General features: G+C 41.9%; 2 protein-coding genes across 5 annotated transcripts in view; one reads left to right on the top strand and one right to left on the bottom strand.

Moving 5' to 3' along the window:
- ZFYVE1 (zinc finger FYVE-type containing 1) overlaps positions 1-761 on the bottom strand; it is a 36,282-nt gene extending 35,521 nt beyond the window's left edge. The window contains exon 1 of one of the 3 annotated variants that reach the window (XM_060761400.2): positions 351-761. The gene's annotated coding sequence lies outside the window, so the exon portion shown is untranslated. The remainder of the gene's footprint in view (positions 1-350) is intronic. The other 2 variants (XM_067462807.1, XM_060761382.2) reach the window with 2 other exon arrangements.
- Positions 762-9,242: 8,481 nt separating this feature from the next.
- Positions 9,243-21,347, top strand: part of RBM25 (RNA binding motif protein 25) — a 35,266-nt gene continuing 23,161 nt past the window's right edge. The window contains exons 1-4 of one of the 2 annotated variants that reach the window (XM_060761369.2): positions 9,243-9,379; positions 17,023-17,141; positions 18,433-18,482; positions 20,080-20,250. In XM_060761369.2, the coding sequence (XP_060617352.1) occupies positions 17,036-17,141; positions 18,433-18,482; positions 20,080-20,250 (327 nt within the window). In that variant the 5' untranslated portion in view covers positions 9,243-9,379; positions 17,023-17,035. The remainder of the gene's footprint in view (positions 9,380-17,022; positions 17,142-18,432; positions 18,483-20,079; positions 20,251-21,347) is intronic. The other variant, XM_060761361.2, reaches the window with a different exon arrangement.

Here is a 21,347-nt window from a genome sequence, read left to right on the forward strand (position 1 = left end):
TAATAATGGTCTTGTTTGCTGTGTACTAATTTTGTTGTGTTTCAAATTATTATTACTGTTGTTGTTGTTGTTTAAGAAATGTTTAACCCAACAAGAGTGGGAGCAAAACATACTTACCAGAGCATACTTACACTTGTGGCTCACTTCAAACCCAGTAAATAGTTCCATATCAGTATAATTGAAATAAGTACAAATGACAAAATCCATTCCTAACAGATGGCTCATAGGAGTTACTTTAGGCACAAGAGATTACAGGAATGACTAAGTGTTATTGTTGGTGAAGTAGCAAATCTTCCTATAAACAAGACTATGAGGGGAATGAAGAGATGAAAAAAAAAGCAAAGACAAACCATGCCTGGGAACGAAACAGGCCGATCTATTGTTTACAAAACAGCAGGCTCCTTTCTTCCTCCCTTCCTTCTCCTCCTCTTCCTCCCTGCAAGTCTCGGTGACTAAGTCATCGGCGCCCAGTCTCCTCCTCTCGGCAGCAAAGGAGGGGAAAGGCGAGCCCTGCTTTCCCCGCCAGGGAACTGGGAGCCCACCATGGAAGGGAGAGCTGGAGCCCCCGGGAGAGGGATCGCGATCCGGACCAGTCCGCAGCCCTTCTCCCCCTTCCTCCCTTGTTGTCACTGAGGATCAGCTGATGGCAGGAAACTTCAGGGTTATTTTCCCCCCCCTCAGACAGGAAGGTGAGCGGTCGAGGAGGGGAAGAAGAAAAAAGGCCCGCTGCATCGTGGGAAATGTAGTCTTCGGGGCCTGGGATGCTGGCGCACTCCGAATGGGGAGAGCACTACCAGCCCGCATAGGAGCGGCCGGAAGAAGGGGAAGGGAGCCGCAAGGCATGCCGGGAGGTGTAGTTCCGAAGCTGGTCCCAGGGCAGGGGGGGATGTTTTTGATTGAGTGTGTCGTGCAGTGGGAATAGGGCTGCGTTGGGGAACTTGCAGCATTTAAGGAATATGTATTGTCGAAGGCTTTCATGGCTGGAATCACTAGGTTCTTGTAGGTTTTTTCGGGCTATAGGGCCATGTTCTAGAGGCATTTCATCTATGGCATTGCTTGTCATAGATGCAGGCGAAACGTCAGGAGAAATGCCTCTAGAACATGGCCCCATAGCCCGAAAAAACCTACAAGAACTTAATTTAAGGAATAATTAAGGCCCATCTATGTTACTGACCTATTTATAAGAGTGATGATGCATTTATGGATGCTAAATTATAGCATTAATTAAACCATTCCATACTTCAATAAATAAAGCCTGACTGCTCATTGGAGGCAAGAATAGTAGAGGCCAAGATGAAGTACATACTTTGGCCACATCATGAGAAGAAAGGAAAGCTTAGAGAAGACAATGATGCTGGGGTAAATGGAAGGAAAAAGGTAGAGGGGCCAACCAAGGCAAGATGGATAGATGGGATCCTTGAAGTGACTGGATTGACCTTGAAGGAGCTGGGGGTGGTGACGACCGACAGGGAGCTGTGGCGTGGACTGGTCCATGAAGTCACGAAGAGTCGGAAACAACTGAACGAATGAACAACAACAACAAATTATATATTTTTAAAGTATTTTAAATTTACTAAAATCATACGTTTTGTTTACATTCACAAATATGTGCTGGTTGTTTTAGTATGTACAAGCTGTACCCGCCACGCGTTGTTGTGGCCAACCTTCCCTCCCTCTTTCTCTCCTTCTTTCTTTCTCTGCTTCCTTCCCTCCATCCCTCCCTCTTTCCTTCCTTTCTTTTTTTTCTTTCCTTAAAAAAACAAACGAACAACTCACTCTATTATTTGGGTTTACTATAAAATAGGAATATGGTCATTCTGAGGTCTAATTCTGAGGTCTCTACCTCTTTCCTACGTTCCCTCCTTTTTTTTTTCCTTTATCTCCTTTCTTCCTTCTCTACCTATTCTTGGACTGTAACTCCCAGCAGTCCTCCTGATTGATTGATTGATCTACTATCTATATCTGATCTATATATCTTGTCTATCTGGAAGATTGCTAGGAGTAGAGTCACACCGACTCCTTGGTTCACCGAGGAGCTGGCTATGATAAAGTGCTGGAGGGGGGTCTAGAGTGCATCTAGAGCAGGGGTCCAGAAACTTTTTAAACAGAGGGCCAGGTCATAGTACCTCAAACTGTTGGAGGGCCGGATTATAATTTGGAAAAAAAAAAATGAATTCCTATGCACAGTGCATGTATCTTATTTGTATTGCAAAAAAACACTTTACAACAATACAATAATTAAAATTAAGAACAATTTTAACAAATATAAACTTACTAGTATTTCATTGGGAAGTGTGGGCCTGCTTTTGGATGATGAGATAGGATTGTTGTTGTTGTTGTTGTGTGCTTTCAAGTCGTTTCAGACTTAGGTTGACCCTGAGCGAGGGCCGGGTAAATGACCTTGGAGGGCCGTATTCGGCCCCCAGGCCATAGTTTGAGGACCCCTGATCTAGAGGAAATCTTGTGACGTATCTGACCAAGCACGGGCTAAAGCTGCTATTAGGGCTTATACCACGGCTTTGTGAGCAGCCAAGAAAGTATTCTCGACTGCTCGCATAGCGTCTGCAGCAAATAGACCTTCGAAGTTGTTCCGAGTTGTTGGGGAGCTCCTCCGGCCTCCAGAGGTTGGGGTGCTCCCTGGCGACTCGGCAACCCGGTGCAGCGATTTTGCGCACCATTTTGCAGGCAAAGTTGCTCAAATACGTCGAGCTGGACTCCAGTTTAAATGCAGGGCCATATGAGGTAACTGAGGCATCTGTCTGTTTGATATTATGGGATTTTTTCTGCCTTGTTCTTCCTGACATGGAGGGGATCTTTGGGACAGTGGGAGCGATCACTTGCGCTCTGGATCCTTGCCCTTCCTGGCTAGTTAAACTGGCCAGAGAAGGGTTGTTGGAATTGTTTGTTGCAATAATAAATGCTTCTTTGGGCCAGGGGAAATTTCCATCCTGCCTCAAGCAGGCGCTAGTAAACCCTCTATTAAAGAAAACCTCCCTTAACCCGACCATATGTAACAACTACAGACCAATTCCAACCTCCGTTTTTTTGGGCAAGGTTCTAGAGCGGGTGGTTGCCTCATAGCTTCAGGGATTCCTTGATGACACCAATTTTCTGGATCGTTCGCAGTCTGGCTTTAGGCCTGGGCACAGTATCGAGATGGCTTTGGTCGCCTTGGCGGATGACCTCCGCAGGGAGCTGGACAGGGGGAGTATGACCCTGCTCATTCTCTTGGATATCTCAGCACCTATGGTATCCTTCTGGGAAGACTAGCTGGGATGGGGTCTCGGGGGCATGGTTTTACTGTGGCTCCGGTCCTTCCTGGAGGGACATTCCCAGTCGGTGAAGCTGGGGGACTCCTGCTCGGACCCCTGGCCATTGACCTGTGGGGTCCCGCAAGGCTCTATTCTGTCCCCCGTGCTATTCACCATCTACATGAAACCGCTGGGAGAGGCCATCCGGAGTTTTGGAGTACGGTGCCATCTCTACGCAGATGACACCCAACTCCACTACTCATTTCCACCAAACTCCAAGGAAGCCCCGAGGTTTCTGGACCAGTGCCTGGCTGCTGTGACGATCTGGATGAGGAAGTTGAGGATCAATCCTGACAAGACAAGAGGTCCTCCAGTTCAGTCGCCCGTCTGACCGGAGTATTGGGTGGCAACCTGTGCTGGACGGGGTTGCACTCCCCCTGAAGTCACAGGTCCGCAGTTTGGGGGTCCTCCTGGATTCAGTGCTGACGCTTGATACACAGGTGTCGGAGGTGGCCGGGAGGGCCTTGGCACAATTAAAACTCGTGCACCAACTGCAACCTTACCTCATGAAGTCTGACTTGACCATGGTGGCCCATGCCTTAGTTACCTCTAGACTAGACTACTGCAATGCACTCTATGTGGGGCTACCCTTGAAGACGGCCTGGAAACTACAACTTGTCCAGCATTCGGCAGCCAGATTAATAACTGGGGCTTGTTACAGGGAACAGTCGACTCCCCTGTTTAAAGAGCCCCACTGGCTGCAGTTTATTTTCCGGGCCCAATTCAAGGTTCAGGTCATCACCTATAAAGCCCTAAATGGTTTAGGACCAGCCTACCTTTGTGATCGTATCTCCCTCCATGAACCAGCCTGAGTCCTCCTTTCGCCCCTGCCAGTTTCACAAGCTTGCCTTGTGGACACTAGGGAGAGAGCCTTCTCTACTGTGGCCCTCCGACTCTGGAATATAATTCTGAATATAATTCTCATTTCTATCATCCAAAGCAACGTGATCATCAGACTCAATCACAGGTTGACATACAACACTATCCTTTAATGTAGTGGCACCAGTCCACCGATCCTTGACGAGACATTGAACTTTGCTTCTGGTTGTTTGGTTTTGATGTTGTTTTATATATTGTTCAATGTTGTTGTCCTTTGCAAGTATGGTTGGTATGGTATGGACGAGATACAGAGCCTTCTCGGTGGTGGCTCCTCGGCTGTGGAACTCCCTCCCTAATGCTATCGGATTGGATGTGGTAACAGGTGTTTGGATAATTGATTAGTGCAATATGTGAACATAGAATGGTGCAATGATAACTGGAACAGCCTGGACTACAATATTGGACTAAGTGATTTTAATAATGTTAATGTTGATGGTTGGTGGGGACGAGATACAGAGCCTTCTCGGTGGTGGCTCCTCGGCTGTGGAACTCCCTCCCTGATGACATCGGATTGGCCCCATCCCTCCTCACTTTTGGAAAAAAATAAAACTTGGATGTGGTAACAGGTGTTTGGATAATTGAATTGAATTGTATGTAATGTATGGTATCGAATTGTCTCTTTGTGCACTGCTCTGAGTCCTCTTTGGAGTTGAGAAGGCTAGGATATAAATATGGCAAAATAATAATAATGATGATGATAATGATACCCAGAGAGGGCAAATCTGAAGAGATGCTGGTGAAGTCCTGCAGCCAAAAAAAATAAAATAAGAAAATCCTCTGAAATTAGTGGGGTGCCATAAGTCAAGAGGCAAGTTGAAGGCATACACACATACAAACAGTATTTCCTTTTTTCATCCTTTTTAAAAACTCCAACATCCTCAAACTGTGAACTTTTGTCCTAGAGTTGTAGAAGTCTTTGGATTATTTAGGTGGATCTTTTCTGCATCGTTCCCAACTCTACACTAGATTTTCTCAACAGATGGCAATACTGGTACAGTCGGTCAATGCAACTTAAGCAATGTGTAGTCATTGAATTCTTGACAGCAGAAGGTGTCACCCCATAGGAGATTCATCAGAGAATGCAAGCTGTTTATGGTGATTGTGTTTATATGAGTACTGTGCGTTGTTGGGGGAGTAAGTTTAAAGATGTTGAGGTGACACCGTTTACTGTCAAGAATTCAGTGACTGCACATTGCTTGAGTCGCATTGACTGACCATCTGCACAGGATTCTATACTTTGCACTTTTGACAACGCAACCATTCAATGCTAAGGCTTCCCGCCAAAATGGAACTGTAGAGGAGAGTCTACTGAACAAGCCAGTACCTGCCGCATACCAGTACTGCCATCTGTTGAGGAGTTACGAAGGTGGAGGCATTACTTTTTATTCAACCCTCGTAGATTTCGAGGCTTCTCGTTATGTTTCCATCACATATCTACACACAGCAGCTGATCCAATAAAGTGTCTCGTCTCACGGTTTGAAAACATAACTACAGATTTGAGAATGGTATAGAATGTAATTGTATCCAGAAAGATGGAAATCACATCCCTTGCCCTAAATTTTCAAAGGGCCAAAAGAGACAAAACAGGTCTTTCAGACCTTTATAGTAGAAAGTCAGTGTAGCTGCATGGAAGCAATAAACCTGCTAACCAAGTCAGTTTTCTCAGGTTAAAAACTCTGAAAAGATCCCTTTTGATGTATCTGTGGTAGCAAGGACTCTTGCATTATGTATATAGTGTGCCATGAGGCCATTGTCTTTGTTCATACCTCTCCTAATGGACTGCAAACTGTTAATATACTTTGATTCTAAGACATGTGTTTTTCCTCTACAAATATTTCTAAAAATGAGGTATGTCTTAGTTGTGGGCACTTTCATATATACAGGCAGTCCCCAAGTTTTGAAAAAGATAGGTTCAAGACAGAAAATTCCTTGGATATATATATACACTCCACTTGTCTAATTTCCAACAGACCTCTGAACAAACCTCTAAGGTGAATATCAGGAGATAATGCAATTGGAATTTGGCCATATAGCCCGAAAAGCTCACAGCAACCCAGTGATTCCGGCCATTAAAGCCTTCAACAACACAAGGTAGGTTGTGTATGTTTGTTCATAGGTTGAATTTGGAACAGGTACATTTTTAAATGTAACTCCAGCCACTCGCACACATACACACATATTGGATTGTATAGGAAAGGTTCAGCAGAGATACCTTTTGCCCATGAAACCTCTTTCAGGAGTGAATTTCCCTTCCGAGAGATAGATTTCTCTCACTACCTTTTGTTTCACTCCTCGTTCTTAACTACGTCATTTGTAAGTTGGATGTTTGTAAACCGAGAACTGCCTGTAAGTGCTTTTTTTCTGTTGGTGATACTAAAATAAGTGTGCAGTTTACAATCAATGTTGTCTCAGAACCAAAGAAACACAGGTAATTCAATCCAGCTCTCTCTCTAATCTTTTTAATTTTCCTGGTCTTTGACCTGAATAACCTTATACATGATTTTGGGGGGAAATTATGGACATTATCAAAATTTGCCTCACTGTGTAAACTGGGACCAGTTTTTTTTCCAGATTCTTCTGATAATCTTCATTCAATTCTTCTTACAATGGCTTGCTGTGAATTTTCTGGGCCATGTTCCAGAAGCATTATCTCCTGACGTTTCACCCACATCTATGACAGGGTTCCTCAGAGGTTGTTAGGTTTGTTGGAAACTAGGCACGTGAGGATTATACATCTGTGGGATGTCAAGGGTGAGAGAAAGGCCTCTTGTGTCTTGGAGGCAAGTGTGAATGTTCCAATTGGCCATCCTGATTAGCACTGAATAGCCATGTAGCTTCAAAGCTTGGCTGGTTGCTGCCTGGGAGAATCCTTTGTTGGGAGATGTTAGCTGGCCCTGATTGATTCTTGTCTGGAATTGTTGTTTGAATGTTGCTCTTTACTTACTGCCCTGAATTTAGAGGTTTTTTTTAAAAAAATACTGGTAGCCAGATTTTGTTCATTTTCATGGTTTACTACTTTCTGTTGAAACTGTCCCCATGCTTGTGAGTTTCAATGGCTTTTCTGTGTAGTCTGACATGGTAGTTGTTAGTGTGGTCTAGCATTTCTGCATTCTCAAATAATGTGCAGTGTCCAGGTTAGTTCATGGAGTGCTCTGCTATGGTTATTGATATATAAACCCCACTTGCCCAGCTTCCAACAGACCTCACAACCTCTGAGGATGCCTGCCATAGATCTGGGTGAAACATCAGTAGATAATGCTTCTGGAACATGGCCCTGAAAACTCACAGCAACCCTGTAATTCCGGTCATGAAAGCCTTTGACAACACATCTTCTTACAATGTTTTCTTACAATGTTCTCTGCCTGGGAGTGTGGTGAACACTCCTTCTTTGGAGGATTTTAAGCAGAGGATGGATGGCCATCTGTCAGGAGTGCTTTGAATGGTATTCCGCAAAAAGGTGAAGACCTGGATGTTTGTGCAGGCGTTTGAGTAATTTAGTGCAATCTGGTAATGGAACATAGGAATGGAACAATGGACGACGAACCTGGACTACGCTTGGATGATGAGAAGATTGGGTACGGTTGTTTTTTGTAATAATTGTGCATTGTAATTGCTTATTGGTAATTTATGGATAATGTGTTAAGTCAATTGTTATATGTTGTATGGAACCACTGCTGTTTCTACTGTTTTTACTGTTTGTGAACCGCCGTGAGTCGCCTTTGGGCTTGAGATACAGCGGTATATAAGCAAAGTAAATAAATAAATAAATAAATGCAATTTTCCTGCTTCTTGGCAGGGGGGCAAGACTCGAAGGCCCATGCAGTCTCTTCCAACTCTATGATTCTATGTTGCTGGATAAAATCAAACAGCGTAATGGTGTAAAAACTGTGTTCACATTATATTTTGATTCAGGCCGGCAACACCATCAGAAATGTTGGAAATCCTCTGAAGAATCTGGGTTGGGGGGGGGGGGACGGGACCCTGGACTGAGAGCAACAGCAGATGAACCAAACATTGACCTTCAAAAGGTGCTTCAAAGAGATTCCTTCTTTTTTTTTCCTATTGAAAAAGACGAAGAGGGCTCTTGGATCATCTGTTTTGTTTTCCCTTCTAATGATGGCATGCTGTTAGCGAAGGAATGAAGGCGAACAAAAACGAAGACATTTCCTCGGGAGTTTCCACCATTGAGCCTCCAAACAGACCCAAGAATGACCTCAAGATGGCGTCTGTCTGCAAACCCCTCATGAGTCTGGCTGCCCACAGCAAACATGGCGGCGGAGCCCTCACGCCATTTCCCTTCTCTCTCTTTCTAGATCTATCACAAATCTGTTAGACTTCTCAGCCAAATAGTGTCAGCCAAACCCCAGGGATTCCATAGCATCGAGCCATGGCACTTATAGCGGTGCCAAACTGCATTAACTCTACAGTGCAGATGCACCCATAGTATTAGTCATAATCCAACACTAAGGCCTAAGGAGTCCCCGTTGGCGCAGTGGGGTAAACCCTTGTGCCGGCAGGACTGACGTCCGACAGGTCGCAGTTCGAATCCGGGAAAACGTGGATGAGCTCCCTCTGTCAGCTCTAGCTGCCCATGCGGGGACATGAGAGAAGCCTCCCACAAGGATAGTAAAACATCAAAACATCCTGGGCAACGTCCTTGCAGACGGCCAATTTTCTTACATCAGAAGCAACTTGCAGTTTCTCAAGTCGCTTCTGACACGAAAAAAACAAAATAAAAATCAGTAGGACCTGACTATTTTGCTTTGAGGACCTCCATGGATACCCAAATTAGTCCATAGGATGTGCAAAATTATATAGAAATATAAAATGGCAACATTGAGGTTGAAAATTCCTTCCTCCAAACATAGTCCCATCTAGACCGGAAGTGCATCCCTAGCCCAGCCTCCCAAGGAGGGAAAAGAAGGGTCCAGCAACACGCATGCGCAGACCGCGCGGTCTGAGAAACGACTCTCTCACCGTGACGTCACGTCGCAGACCTACGGCGAGCCAATGGGGTGGCGCGAGGGCGGGCCTTCGGACGCCGGCGCGGCCTGTCACATGACCAGGAGCGTCACGCGTCGTCGTCGTTTGGGGAGGCTCTGCGCGGTGCGTTCGCGGCCTACTCGCCTTTGCCGGGTTCAGGGGCGTCGAGTGGGACGGGCCTCGCTTCCTCCGGCGGCCCTTTGCGGTGAGGAACGGGGAGGGCTGGGCAGGGGCGGCTGCGGAAACGGGGCGCGCTGCTGTGGCGTGGGGGGCGGGAACGGGCTGGGAATGGCTTCCTTCGGTGCCTCAGGCCGGGAGGGAAGGGAGAGGATTCTCTCCGCTTTCAGGGGTTGGAGGGTTGGGCGACGCAGGCAGGCCCTTTCATTGAAAACACAAAACATTTGGGGCTACTAAAGGAGGCGGGCTTTGTATAAGGCGGCCTCAATCCCCATCCAGGCTAAGGCCCTATCCACACTGCCATATAATGCAGTTAAAATGCAGTTGGAACAGTCATAGTCATAACACAATGTAGTTTCAAACTGCATTTTATGACAGTGTAATGGGGACTTTATTTCGCCTGAAACTGAGCAGCCCGTTTAGAACACGTGTGAGTGGAGACACTTAGGATGCCTCTACACCAGGCATGGTGTATTGGACTTCCAACTCACACCATTCCTAGCAACCTCAGGCCCCTTCCTTTTCCCTCTCAGCCGCTTATACAGAAGTAATGGGTTAAGATGGAAGTGAATACAGATTATCTGCAGCTTTGTGCTTGTTAAGACTTTGTTGAGACATGTAAATGAATTGCCACTTACTCCAGACCTAGTATGTCACACTATTAAACCATTCTCGAGCTGCAGAAGAGCCAATGGAATAGCATAGCAGTAAATAAAAGAACTTGAAATCATATGCTATAGAAGTCAACATTGACAACAGACTTCAAACACAAACTTCTATTGCCATTATATGAGTTGAGAGAGATCTTTCTCTTTTCAGACTGTTCAGGAAGAGTATTTGCTCTATTATTTCAAAAGTTCCTATATAGGTTGAAGATCTTTCACACTTCTGTCATTTTTGCACTATTTTAATATAGATCCAACATCATGAGAGGATATATTTTTCTCTGCCCAAAAGGGCTGGTGCTTCACCATGTCAGTTAAAGTGGCGTCAGACTTCATTAATTCTGCAGTGTGGGTGTACCTTCAGATCCTGCACAAAGTGTAGAGAATTGTTGGGATGTGCAACTACCACAAATGTCTCAGGGATGTTAGATATCATGTGAAGTATAAGACATTCAAAGACATAACCATATATGCATATGCAAAGGGAAACATACCTGAGAGAAAGAAGATGGTAGCATCAGCTTCTGTAGACAAAGGTTGAATCTGCACTGTAGAATTAGTGCAATTTGACATCACTTTAATTGCCATGGCACAAAAATGTAATTTTTCTATGTCTTTAGTTTTTTCTGCAAAAGAGTGCTGGTGCATCTCTCACTATTCCATAGCATTGAGACATGGCAGCTGAAGTGGTGGCAAACTGCATTAATTCTACAGTGTTGATGCTCCCTACGTCTACTTCCTCAGATGCATAGAGTGAAATGCCTAGGAACTGAACTTTATAGGTAGACTGTGGCCTCTTCCACACAGTTGAATAAAATCCCACATATTCTGCTTTGAACTGGAATATATGATAGTACGGATTCAGATAACCCAGTTCAAAGCAGATATTGTAGGATTTTCTGCATTGATATTCTGGGTTATATGACTGTGTGGAAGGGCCCTGAGTTTGTGTGAATCCCCATAGAAATGCAAAACGTGTGGTTATGGTGGTAAGGTGATAAGTTCAGTATTAATGATTGGAAACAAAGGCAGGAAGGAAGGTATTGCCTAAGGACAATGTGCATGGATATGAATGTGGAGGTAGTTACTGGAATGTAGTTTACTGCAAGAAAGGAGATATGATAAATTGGTTAAGGGCCCCTCATGAATCTGGCTTGTTAACTAATATTATATTAGTGTGCCAAAGGATCCTTGTCTCTGCTTTGCCTGTTATGGATGGGTTCCAATTTCTCTTTGCAATCTTCCTTTGTAGGTTTTTTTGCTCATTTAAGGACAGATGTCTGAGCAAGATATAGATCGAAGGCTGAAGCTTTCTGAGGGCCCTCCCACACAGCCATATAATCCAGAATATCAAGGCAGAAATCCCACAAAGGGCCCTTCTACACAGCCCTATATCCCAGAATATCAAGGCAGAAAATCCAACAATATTTGCTTTGAACTGGGTTATCTGAGTCTACATTCAGATGATGTGGGATTTTCTGCCTTGATATTCTGGGATATAGGGCTGCAAGATGGATGGCATCCTTGAAATGACTGGATTGATCTTGAAGGAGCTGGGGGTGATGATGGCCGACAGGGAGCTCTGGCGTCGGCTGGTCCATGAGGTCACAAAGAGTCAGAAACGATTGAACAACAAAAGGGCTGTGTAGAATGGTCCCATATCTGCTTCTGGGTTATCTGAGTCCACACTGCCATATATCCAGTTCAAAGCAGAAAATGTGGGATTTAGTTCAGCTATGTGGAAGGAACCTGAAATACCAATTTTTAACCCAGGCCCCTTCCACACAGATGAATAAAAATCCCACTTTATCTTCTTTGAATTGGAATATATGGCAGTATGGATAGCCCAATTCAAAGCAGATATTGTGGGAATTTCTGCCTTGGTATGCTGGGTTATATGACTGTGGAGGGGGCCCCAGTCTACTTATGCATACTGACTTATTGTCTTTGATCTCCTACATCTCTTAAGAGCCCTTCCACACAGCCCTATATCCCAGAATATCAAGGCAGAAAATCCCACAATGTCTACTTTAAACTGGGTTATCTGTGACCACACTCAGATAATGTGGGGTTTTCTGCCTTGATATTCTGGGATATAGGGCTGTGTGGGAGGGCCCTTTGACTTCTGAATGAGAGACTTCCCAGAGCTGTGTCAAAGAACCCTAAGTATCACAGGCTTTAAAACAAAAACATGGCTTTTTAGGATTTGTACAGTTTTTACTCATATTATAGAACAGAGCCATCGTAATTGCTTTAAGGTAGTATTTTCTTCTTAGTAAAGGTGATTCATTGTGATGTTTTGTAGATGGAGTAGAAAACTTCCATAAAATTTATTTAAAACACTTTAATTTTTAAAAGTATTTGCTTGAAATTGAATTCCCATGAAGCTGTGCATGAATTAGACTGAAAGTCCAGTTCAGTGCTGGGAGATCCTGTGTAAATCATAAAGCATCTTTAGAGAAATCTTGTAAAATCACATTATAAATATTTCAGCTACCTGGTTCATCATCATTGTGCACTGGCTAGATTAAAACAGCAATTGTTTATAGTTTCCACCTATTCTTAGCTTGCCCGTTTGTGTTTTAGATCACAAGTTGGTGAGACCCAAAAAAGTCTTATGTTGTATCTACATTGACCCCATGTTTGCTCAAATCTAATAGGCCATTGAATCTAATGCAAATAAATAAATGAATAAAGTTGCTGCTGAATGTAATGTACAGCAACAAAAAGTGTGATCTTTGTGATGGGGGGGGGGATGTGCATTACAGATATATATTGTAAGCCGCTCTGAGTCCCCTTCGGGGTGAGAAGGGCGGCATATAAATGCCATAAATAAATAAATACCCCGCCAAACTACAAATCCCAGAATTTCATAGCATTGAGCCATGTCCATTTAATTAGAGATGACATCCCTCAAAGAGGAGCTCCAGGTGCAGCTCCCCCTTTTGCTTTGTCTCAACACTAAGATTGCCATATGACGTGAATCTAATGCACACCCCAATTTTGGCAAGGTAATTTAGCCAAAAAAGTTGAGGATTAAATTTGAGTAAATATGGTAATAGTTTTTGTCTTATTAGTCCAGCTCAGATGACATCTGTTAAACCTAAGCTGTATTCTAGTGTAAGCTGATTACATTACGGTAGTCTTTACTACACTTTGTGTCTTGTAGATGTATGAATTGTAACTAACATTGTTGTATTGGAATGAACAAATAATTTATTACAATCAACAGCTCAGACAAGGATTGAAATGAGATTTGTAGGCCGCTAGGGTGTCTGGAGGCCACCAGATTACAAAATAATGATTAAACTAACATTTTTGAAGTAAACATAAAACACATTCCATATGGGTACTGTAAGGTATATACATATGTATTTTTAAAAGTTTTTATATGGTCCTTATTACTAAAACTATAACAAATTTGTGTGTAATCTGTTTATTATTACAAAACTTACTTAAAACTGACCATTTACACAAGTTAGATATATTATTTATTTATTTATTTATTTCAAACATTCTCAACCCCCAAGGGGGGGACTCAGGGCAGCTTACACTGGCAACAGTTTAATGCCAACACACAACATAGCAATAAAACACAATTAAAACATTGACTAAAACATTAAATATAATGGGCCCAAAATACCTTGCAGATCGCATCTCGGCCTACGAGCCCACGAGGACCTTGAGATCATCCGGGGAGGCCCTTCTCTCGGTCCCGCCTGCCTCACAGGCACGCCTGGCGGGGACGAGAGAGCGGGCCTTCTCGGTGGTGGCCCCCCGGCTGTGGAACACCCTCCCTGCTGAAGTTAGACAGGCGCCCTCCCTTATGGCCTTTCGTAGGAGCCTGAAAACGTGGCTCTTCGAGCAGGCCTTCAATTGAGTGCTATATCATAGGAAATGATGACCGGAATGGACTATGACTAGGAAATTGACTATGACCCCAGGACTTGACGAAGCGGATTTTTAGCATAAGTATATGTTATGTAGTAGTAGATTGTTATGTACTGTTTTGATTTACTGTAAACTGACTTTTCTATGTTGTTGTTCACCGCCACGAGTCGCCCTAGGGCTGAGAGTGGCGGTCAATAAGTGCAATAAATAAATAAATAATAAATAAATATAAATAGGCAGTTAAAAACATTATTAATAATATCACAGCATCCAAAATTCGATTCAACATACTCTGGGAACACGTAACCTATCCAGGACTAGTTTCCATATTCTTTGAATATAGTCATAGCATTTAGATTTTCTAAATGTTTTAGTCAAATTTATAGTACATATCTCTTCAGAAATAAGTCTTGCTGCGTTCAGTGCTTCTTACTCTTACAGGATTGCTGCAAGAAAATAACATACCGTGTGAATAAAATTTTTTTCAACAAGCTGTGAAAGTACGATAATTAAAATATGGATTCAGTGATAGTGTTCAAAAGAAGAAGCACTATTACATAAAAGGCCAGTTTGATAATAGTTACTAGACTACTCCTACTGTTGGTAGAAGGAGAGTCTTGTCAAATAACCTCAAACCCCGAACAGCTGAAGGTAATATGGTGGGCCCTTGGCCTGTCGGTCCAGTCTATGAACCTTTATTACATCTTCACATACTTGCATATAATTGTTGTATTACTTTTGTAGCAACAGCTATGCAACTGTATTATGCACATGTTGTAGCAAGCATTGTTTTTTAAATAAGACCTCTTTTAAAAATAGTACAATTCATTAACAGAGTTGATAAATATTTGAACAAATCGACAGTTTTAAAAATTTGTTGCCAGTTAATCAGGAGTAATATTTTGCCATCCAGAATGTTTTAATTGCTCAAACTAAACTTTGAAGTCTCCATTAAATTATATTGCTGAATGTAACATTCTCAGTCACAGGTTTTTATGTTACTTTGGAGAAGCCTAATATAACTAATCTACAGGGCTTTTGAAACATCAACCTAGTTAGAAAGTTTGAACAAACTAAAAGTAGTTTTAATCTCGGTTAACAAAGAGTAAAAGCAACATGTATCCCAATTTTTTTTTCTTTTTCAGGTTTTTGAACACTTGGATTCTTAAGTTTGGCTTTGGCCAAACATCATAGACAGATGTCTATTACTACCTTTGTGCTTTCTAACCCCCTGAATCTCCTAAAAATCCAACCAAGAGGGCTCTCCAGTTCTCTGGGTCAGATTTTAAGATTGGGAAACTTCAGGAGGGAAAAGCAAATTGTCCTCCCATTGAACGGTCTCAGTTCTGTTGACAATAGTAGTTCAGTCAGCAGAATGTTACAGTTCTAACTTTTCTCAGGTTAGAGCCAGAGTTCTCATAAATAGAACATAAATGCAGAGTGCACCAAACGGTAATACTCCCTCTTCCTCCAGCTCCTTATTTCCAGTCCCATAACTTCTCTAGCACACAAATCTCTGCTAGACTATAGACTGCTGCAATTGAGCAGATACTTCACATTATCCCTCCTTGGAGGAACTGTAATACTGCATAGTAGTCCATACTTCTATATCTCTTAGTAACTGGATTTAGCTATATTTATTATTAACAGTATTTTGGAATAATGTGTTCTTGAAGATGTGTGGGCAGGTTTCAGTTTTACATGATGTGCTTTGCTTTTTATTAGAACCTGAAATACAAACATTCAGTTAGAATTAAATAATACTTGATTTAGGAATTCATTGTGAGTACCAGAAATGATCAAAGCTAATAGTCCATCTACTCTTGATTACCCCAGTTTTTCTTAATTCATATAGCATTTATACTAAGAGGAAGTAATTTTGTTGATTTCCTTAATAAATATTTGGGAATCAGAAGTCTTTACTTTCTGAACTGAAGTTCGCAAGAGATTTACTGGAGGCTTCATAGCTGCTTTCTACCTATTCCTTTAGAGGAATGACAGAATATTGTCTACTTAGAAGAAGAATCCAATTAGAGACAATAATTCAGAATTTATTGGTTTAATAAATGTTCAGAATGTCTATTCTAAGGCTTTACGATGTTTTTGTAAAAGGTATGAGCCAGCATGATGTAGTGATTTGAGCATTTAAACTATGACTGTGGAGACCAGGTTTTGAATTCCTGTTCAGCCATGGAAATCCATGGGATGACCTTTGGCAAATCACACTCAATCTCAGAAGTTGGCTATGGGAAACCCTCCTGAACAAATCTTGCCAAGAAATAACCCTTACGGTTAACAAAAATCAGAAATGGCTTTTAAGTACACAACAGAAAATGTGGAAAATACACTTAGAAATATTTATTTATTTATTTTATGTACTTTATTTGTATACCGCACTCTCTCGGCCCGTAGGTGACTCATATACTTATAAAATGTAAGGATTGCATCTGCCACAGAAATGATTCTGGCTAATTTGCCAGATCCTACTGGATTTATTGTTACAAACATACACCATCAAATGTTACCATATTACATAACTGCTGAGGTGATATAAATCCATTATCTACCTATTTAGAAGCATTATTCATTTTTTGATCCTAGTTTTTCATTTGTAGGGTGCAATATTCCAGTATAATTTTCACTGAACTTTGTATCTGGTTTTTTTGAAGGTCTAACTGACTGGGGCCCTGCATATCCAGATACTTGCTTTTTAATCTAGTTTCAATAAAAGCTAACATTTGCGAGAAAAAGACCTAATGTTTTCTGAATACTGATTGTGATTATTATCATTCATATACATCTTGAGAGAAAAATGCACAAAAACAGCTGTCCTGTCTTTTGTTATATGCCTGTGTTTGTTTTTTTAATGGCATATTAACAATTTGATTGGCATGAAGAATAATGGAAACCACTTTTGAAGAGTGCACCATGATAGGTACATCTGAGAAGATTCACCAGATTGTATAAGTCCTGTTTTGGGTGCAAATCAGTAGAGTTATAATTTTTACTTGGCTTAATGCATGCTATTTATTTGGGAGCAGCATGGATAAAGACTGGTAACAGCAGTAAAGCAGAATACATTTTAAGCTGATCACCTTGGTTTTTTTCCCCCCAGGTTACTGCTAAACATGTCTTTTCCACCTCACTTGAATCGCCCTCCTATGGGTATCCCAACTCTTCCACCTGGAATGCCACCTCCACAGTTCCCAGGTTTTCCTCCACCTGTACCTCCTGGTAAGTTATATCAGACGCCTGTGAAAACAGCGATATTTTCAATGCACTAATAAAAATGTATGTAGATCAGGATTATTTATTTATGTATTAATTTATTGCATTTATATACCGCTTTTCTCATCCCTTGGGGGACTCAGAGTGGTTCACAACATAATCAGTGGCAAAATTCAATGCCTCACATGTATAAAATCATCACATATCAAATCAACAGCGTATGATAATAGATTAAAACCATTTAAACTATAAACAACAATCACAGATACAATGTAAAACATTTAGACCTTGCATCAATCCCGAGGTTATCTTTAGCTACTTCCATATTTCCATATTTCTGTCATTCACCGAATGCCTGCTTGAATAGCCAGGTCTTAAGTTGTTTCCTAAATGCTAGGAGGGAGGGACTGATCTAATCTCATGGGGGAGGGAGTTCCACAGCTGAGGCGCCACCACCAAGAAGGCCCTGTCTCTTGTCCCTGCCAATTGCACCCACGAAGGCAGCGGGGCTGTGAGCAGGGCCTCCCCGGTAGATCTTAGTGTTCTAGCTGGCTCATAAAGAAAGATGGTGTTTGAACAGGTAAGTTGGATTGGCACCATTTAGGGGTTTATAGGCTAAAGCCAGCACCTTGAATTTTGCTCGGTAGCAGACTGGCAGCCAGTGGAGCTGACGCAACAGGGGGATCGTATTCTCCCTCTATGCCACTCTAGTGAGCAACCTGGCTGCTGCCCATTGGACTACTTGAAGCTTCCAAACAGTCTTCAAAGGCAACCCCATGTAGAGTGCGTTGCAGTAGTGTATTCGAGATTTGACACGAGTGTGGACCACTGAGGCCAAGTCTGGCTTCTCAAGGTATGGGCACAGCTGTTGCACAAGTTTTAATTGTGCAACTGGTTCCGTGGCCACCACTGAAACCTGAGGTTCCAGGCTCAGCGATAAATCCAGGAGAACTCCCAAGCTGCAAACCTGCGTCTTCAGGGCTTTACCCCTATGCCCTGTTCGGTCTTACGGCTGACCAGAAGTACCTCTGTCATGTCTGGATTCAGTTTTAATTTGCTTGCCATCATCCAGATCATCACAGCTGTCAGGCACCAGTTTAGGACCTGAACATCCTCCTTAGCAGCAGGTGGAAAGAAATAGAGTTGAATGTTATCAGCATACTTTCATTGTGCTTTGTGTCAACAGTGAAAACATTTGTTTTAGAATATTGTTACAGTTTTTCAAATGTACATGTTTGCACAAAAGAGATTTATGGTTTATTCTTGCTCTAAAAGTATTGACACCTTCTTTTCATAGGGACGCCAATGATTCCTGTGCCAATGGGTATTATGGCTCCTGCACCAACAGTAAGTATAATGTATAGCAGTCCATTTCATCCCACCCGTTACTTTCGTTATATCTTATATTTTCCCCAGGCTCGAATTCCACGCATGTACTGTATTTAAAAACATACAAAATCAAGATTTAAAAAGCAACATAATTAATTAAATAAATAATGCCAGTTAAAATCTAAAACATTAAAAAAAAAACAGTGCCATAAAAGTCATTTTTGTTGAAATCAGTTTCTAAAATCTTACTGGAAAAAGTGTTCTTAACCTATCCTTGAAAGGAAGACTAAGAAGGAGCCATCCTAACATGTATGGAGAGAGAGCTCCAAAGCATGGGACTAACCATAGAGAAGGTCTTCTCCCATTTTCTCAACAAACATAGCTGTGAAAGTGGTGGGATAGAGAGAGGTGCCTCTCCTGCAACTCATTAAGTCTCTTATGGGAAAATAACGGCCAGCCAAAAAGCCTGAACTGTATAGGGCTTTATAGATTGAAATCGTCACTTTGAATTGCATCCAGAAGCAGATTGGTAGCTAGTGGAATTGTTGTAACAAGATGCCTGCCATAGATGCGGGTGAAACGTCAGGAGAGAATGCTTCTAGAACATGGCCATATAGCCTGAAAAACCTGTGCTGTCCTTAATCAGCAGTCTAGTAGTAATCAGACTACAGTTGAAATTTACAAACTTTCATTAAGCCCATCCTCATGCACAGTGTATTACAGTAATGAAATCAAGATGTGACTAATGGCGTTATCACACTAGAGCTGAAAGAGTATGCATCCCAACTGAAATCCCATGGCTGCCTCTTGCAGAATCTTGGGACATTTTAAATACCCCTCCCCTAAACTACAAGCTCCAGAATTCTGGAGGACGCAGTCGCAGGATTTCAGATGTGATGCGATGCATACTCTTTGCCTACTATTTAAGATGTAATGCAGAGCTTTCCAAACTGTGTGACACACTAGTGTGTCACCTGTAGATGCTAGGTGTGTCCCATGAAAATACTCCCCCACCCCATAATTTCTCCTTTGAATAGTCTTGTCAGCCACTTTGATCAGCTGCCAATCCGATCCAAGGGAGCAGGCCTAGCTATTTTCATTAGGATGGTGCCCAGCTTGCCAAAGCAGCAAAAGTATGAGGATGCCATTGGCTGGCTGTTGCAGGTGACCTCTGCCTGCCTCAAAGGCATGCTGGGAGCAGCCATGTGCTCCCTTCCCCCAACCAGGAGAAAGTAGTTGATGCTGTAGGCTATATTTCAGAAGAAGGCAATGGTAAACAATAATAGATATTGTATTCTTTCTTTTGCACTACAAACAATATATGTGCAGTGTATATAGGAATTTGTTCATATTTTTTCAGTTAATTTACACAACCATTCCCTATCCATCTGCCACTGGTCTGGCCCATCTGTCAAATTTTAAAATGCAATGCATTTTATAAGGACTTCATGAGAAACTTTTCCTTCAAAAAGGCATCAGCAGTTTTAGAAGTTTGAGAACCCCTGGTCTAGCATATTGATAGCAAGCTGCTTGTATATTTCCGATTCTGTTTGAGTTAATAAGTTATCATCCTAAAATTTGCTTACTCATCAGGCATTTCTTCTTATATTTTCAGGTATTAGTCCCAACTGCCGTGTCAATGGTTGGAAAGCACATGGGAATCAGAAAGGACCATCCAGGTCTAAAGAACAAAGAAAACGATGAAAATAGTGGTCCTACTACCACTGTTTTTGTAGGCAATATATCTGAAAAGGCATCAGATATGCTTATACGTCAGCTTCTTGCTGTAAGTGAAATGGCCTTTCATAGCCTATCTTTGTAATGTTTTCTCTTCAATATGTTGGTATCATTTATTAGTTCCCTCGTACTTACTGTTTTGGTTTTAAAACATTAGCTTGGGCCAACATTTAAAATACTTCTTATGATACTTCATGGGCATGTAGAATTGTTCTGTTCACTTCTGTGACAGCATTTTCATACAGTCCTCAAAAGTACCTCATCTAATCAGCAGAAACTTTCCAGAGAAGGTGTAAATAACCTTTCACTATCCAAATATGTTATTCAGCTACAACTCTTGTAGGTTCTTGCAATTTCCTGTGTTGTTTGGGACTTTTGGGAGTTGTAATTAAAAGCATCTGGAGGGCCAGGGGTTTGCTGTACCTTGTAATGTTCATGGTCACAGTATGTGACAGGTTTCTGAATTTAAGCTTTTGGGGACAGTAATGGCCAAAGTACAGGCCTCCAAACTTTAGTCTGAAAATCTAGATAGCCCTTTCCAATATAGCCATGCTGGAAGGTGCAGGCCAACCAATATATATTGTATTTGTATTTTCCCATTCCTGCTGTAATTGTACACATTAACCCAATACTGCTTGATACTTTAGCCCTACAGATAAAGTACAAGCAGGTGTGCTAATTTATTTATTTGCATGTATTAGGTTACATGTAATAGTGTCTCCATTAGTGGAAACAAATTTGCTCAGGGAACAAATTATTCACAGTTTCAAAATCAGAACTTCTTTTCTGGAGCCTAGTTTCATTGAAAGATATGTCAGATTGGCTTCAAAGAGAGCAGATGTTCTCTAACAACATTTTTCATGAAGATTTGCATTCTTCCATAGACAAAATAAGAGTGCAATTCTGAGAATGTCCTACGTGTTATTACTACAAGCCCTATTTGAGATAATGGGGAAATATTTTTAAAAGAGCCTCTTATAAAGATTTCATCACATGGGATGAAATTTTTGGGAGATGCCTCTACAAGCAACCAAGGTCCCAAGGAATCTGATTATTCACTTTCAAAATAAGTAGGCATCTATTCATCTATTGGGATTTTCACTTTAGAATTAACACTGTTTTCCTTATTCAGAAGTTCAGGTGTGA

Source organism: Anolis sagrei, chromosome 1 (assembly GCF_037176765.1).
Source record: "Anolis sagrei isolate rAnoSag1 chromosome 1, rAnoSag1.mat, whole genome shotgun sequence".
Classification (NCBI taxonomy): domain Eukaryota; kingdom Metazoa; phylum Chordata; class Lepidosauria; order Squamata; family Dactyloidae; genus Anolis; species Anolis sagrei.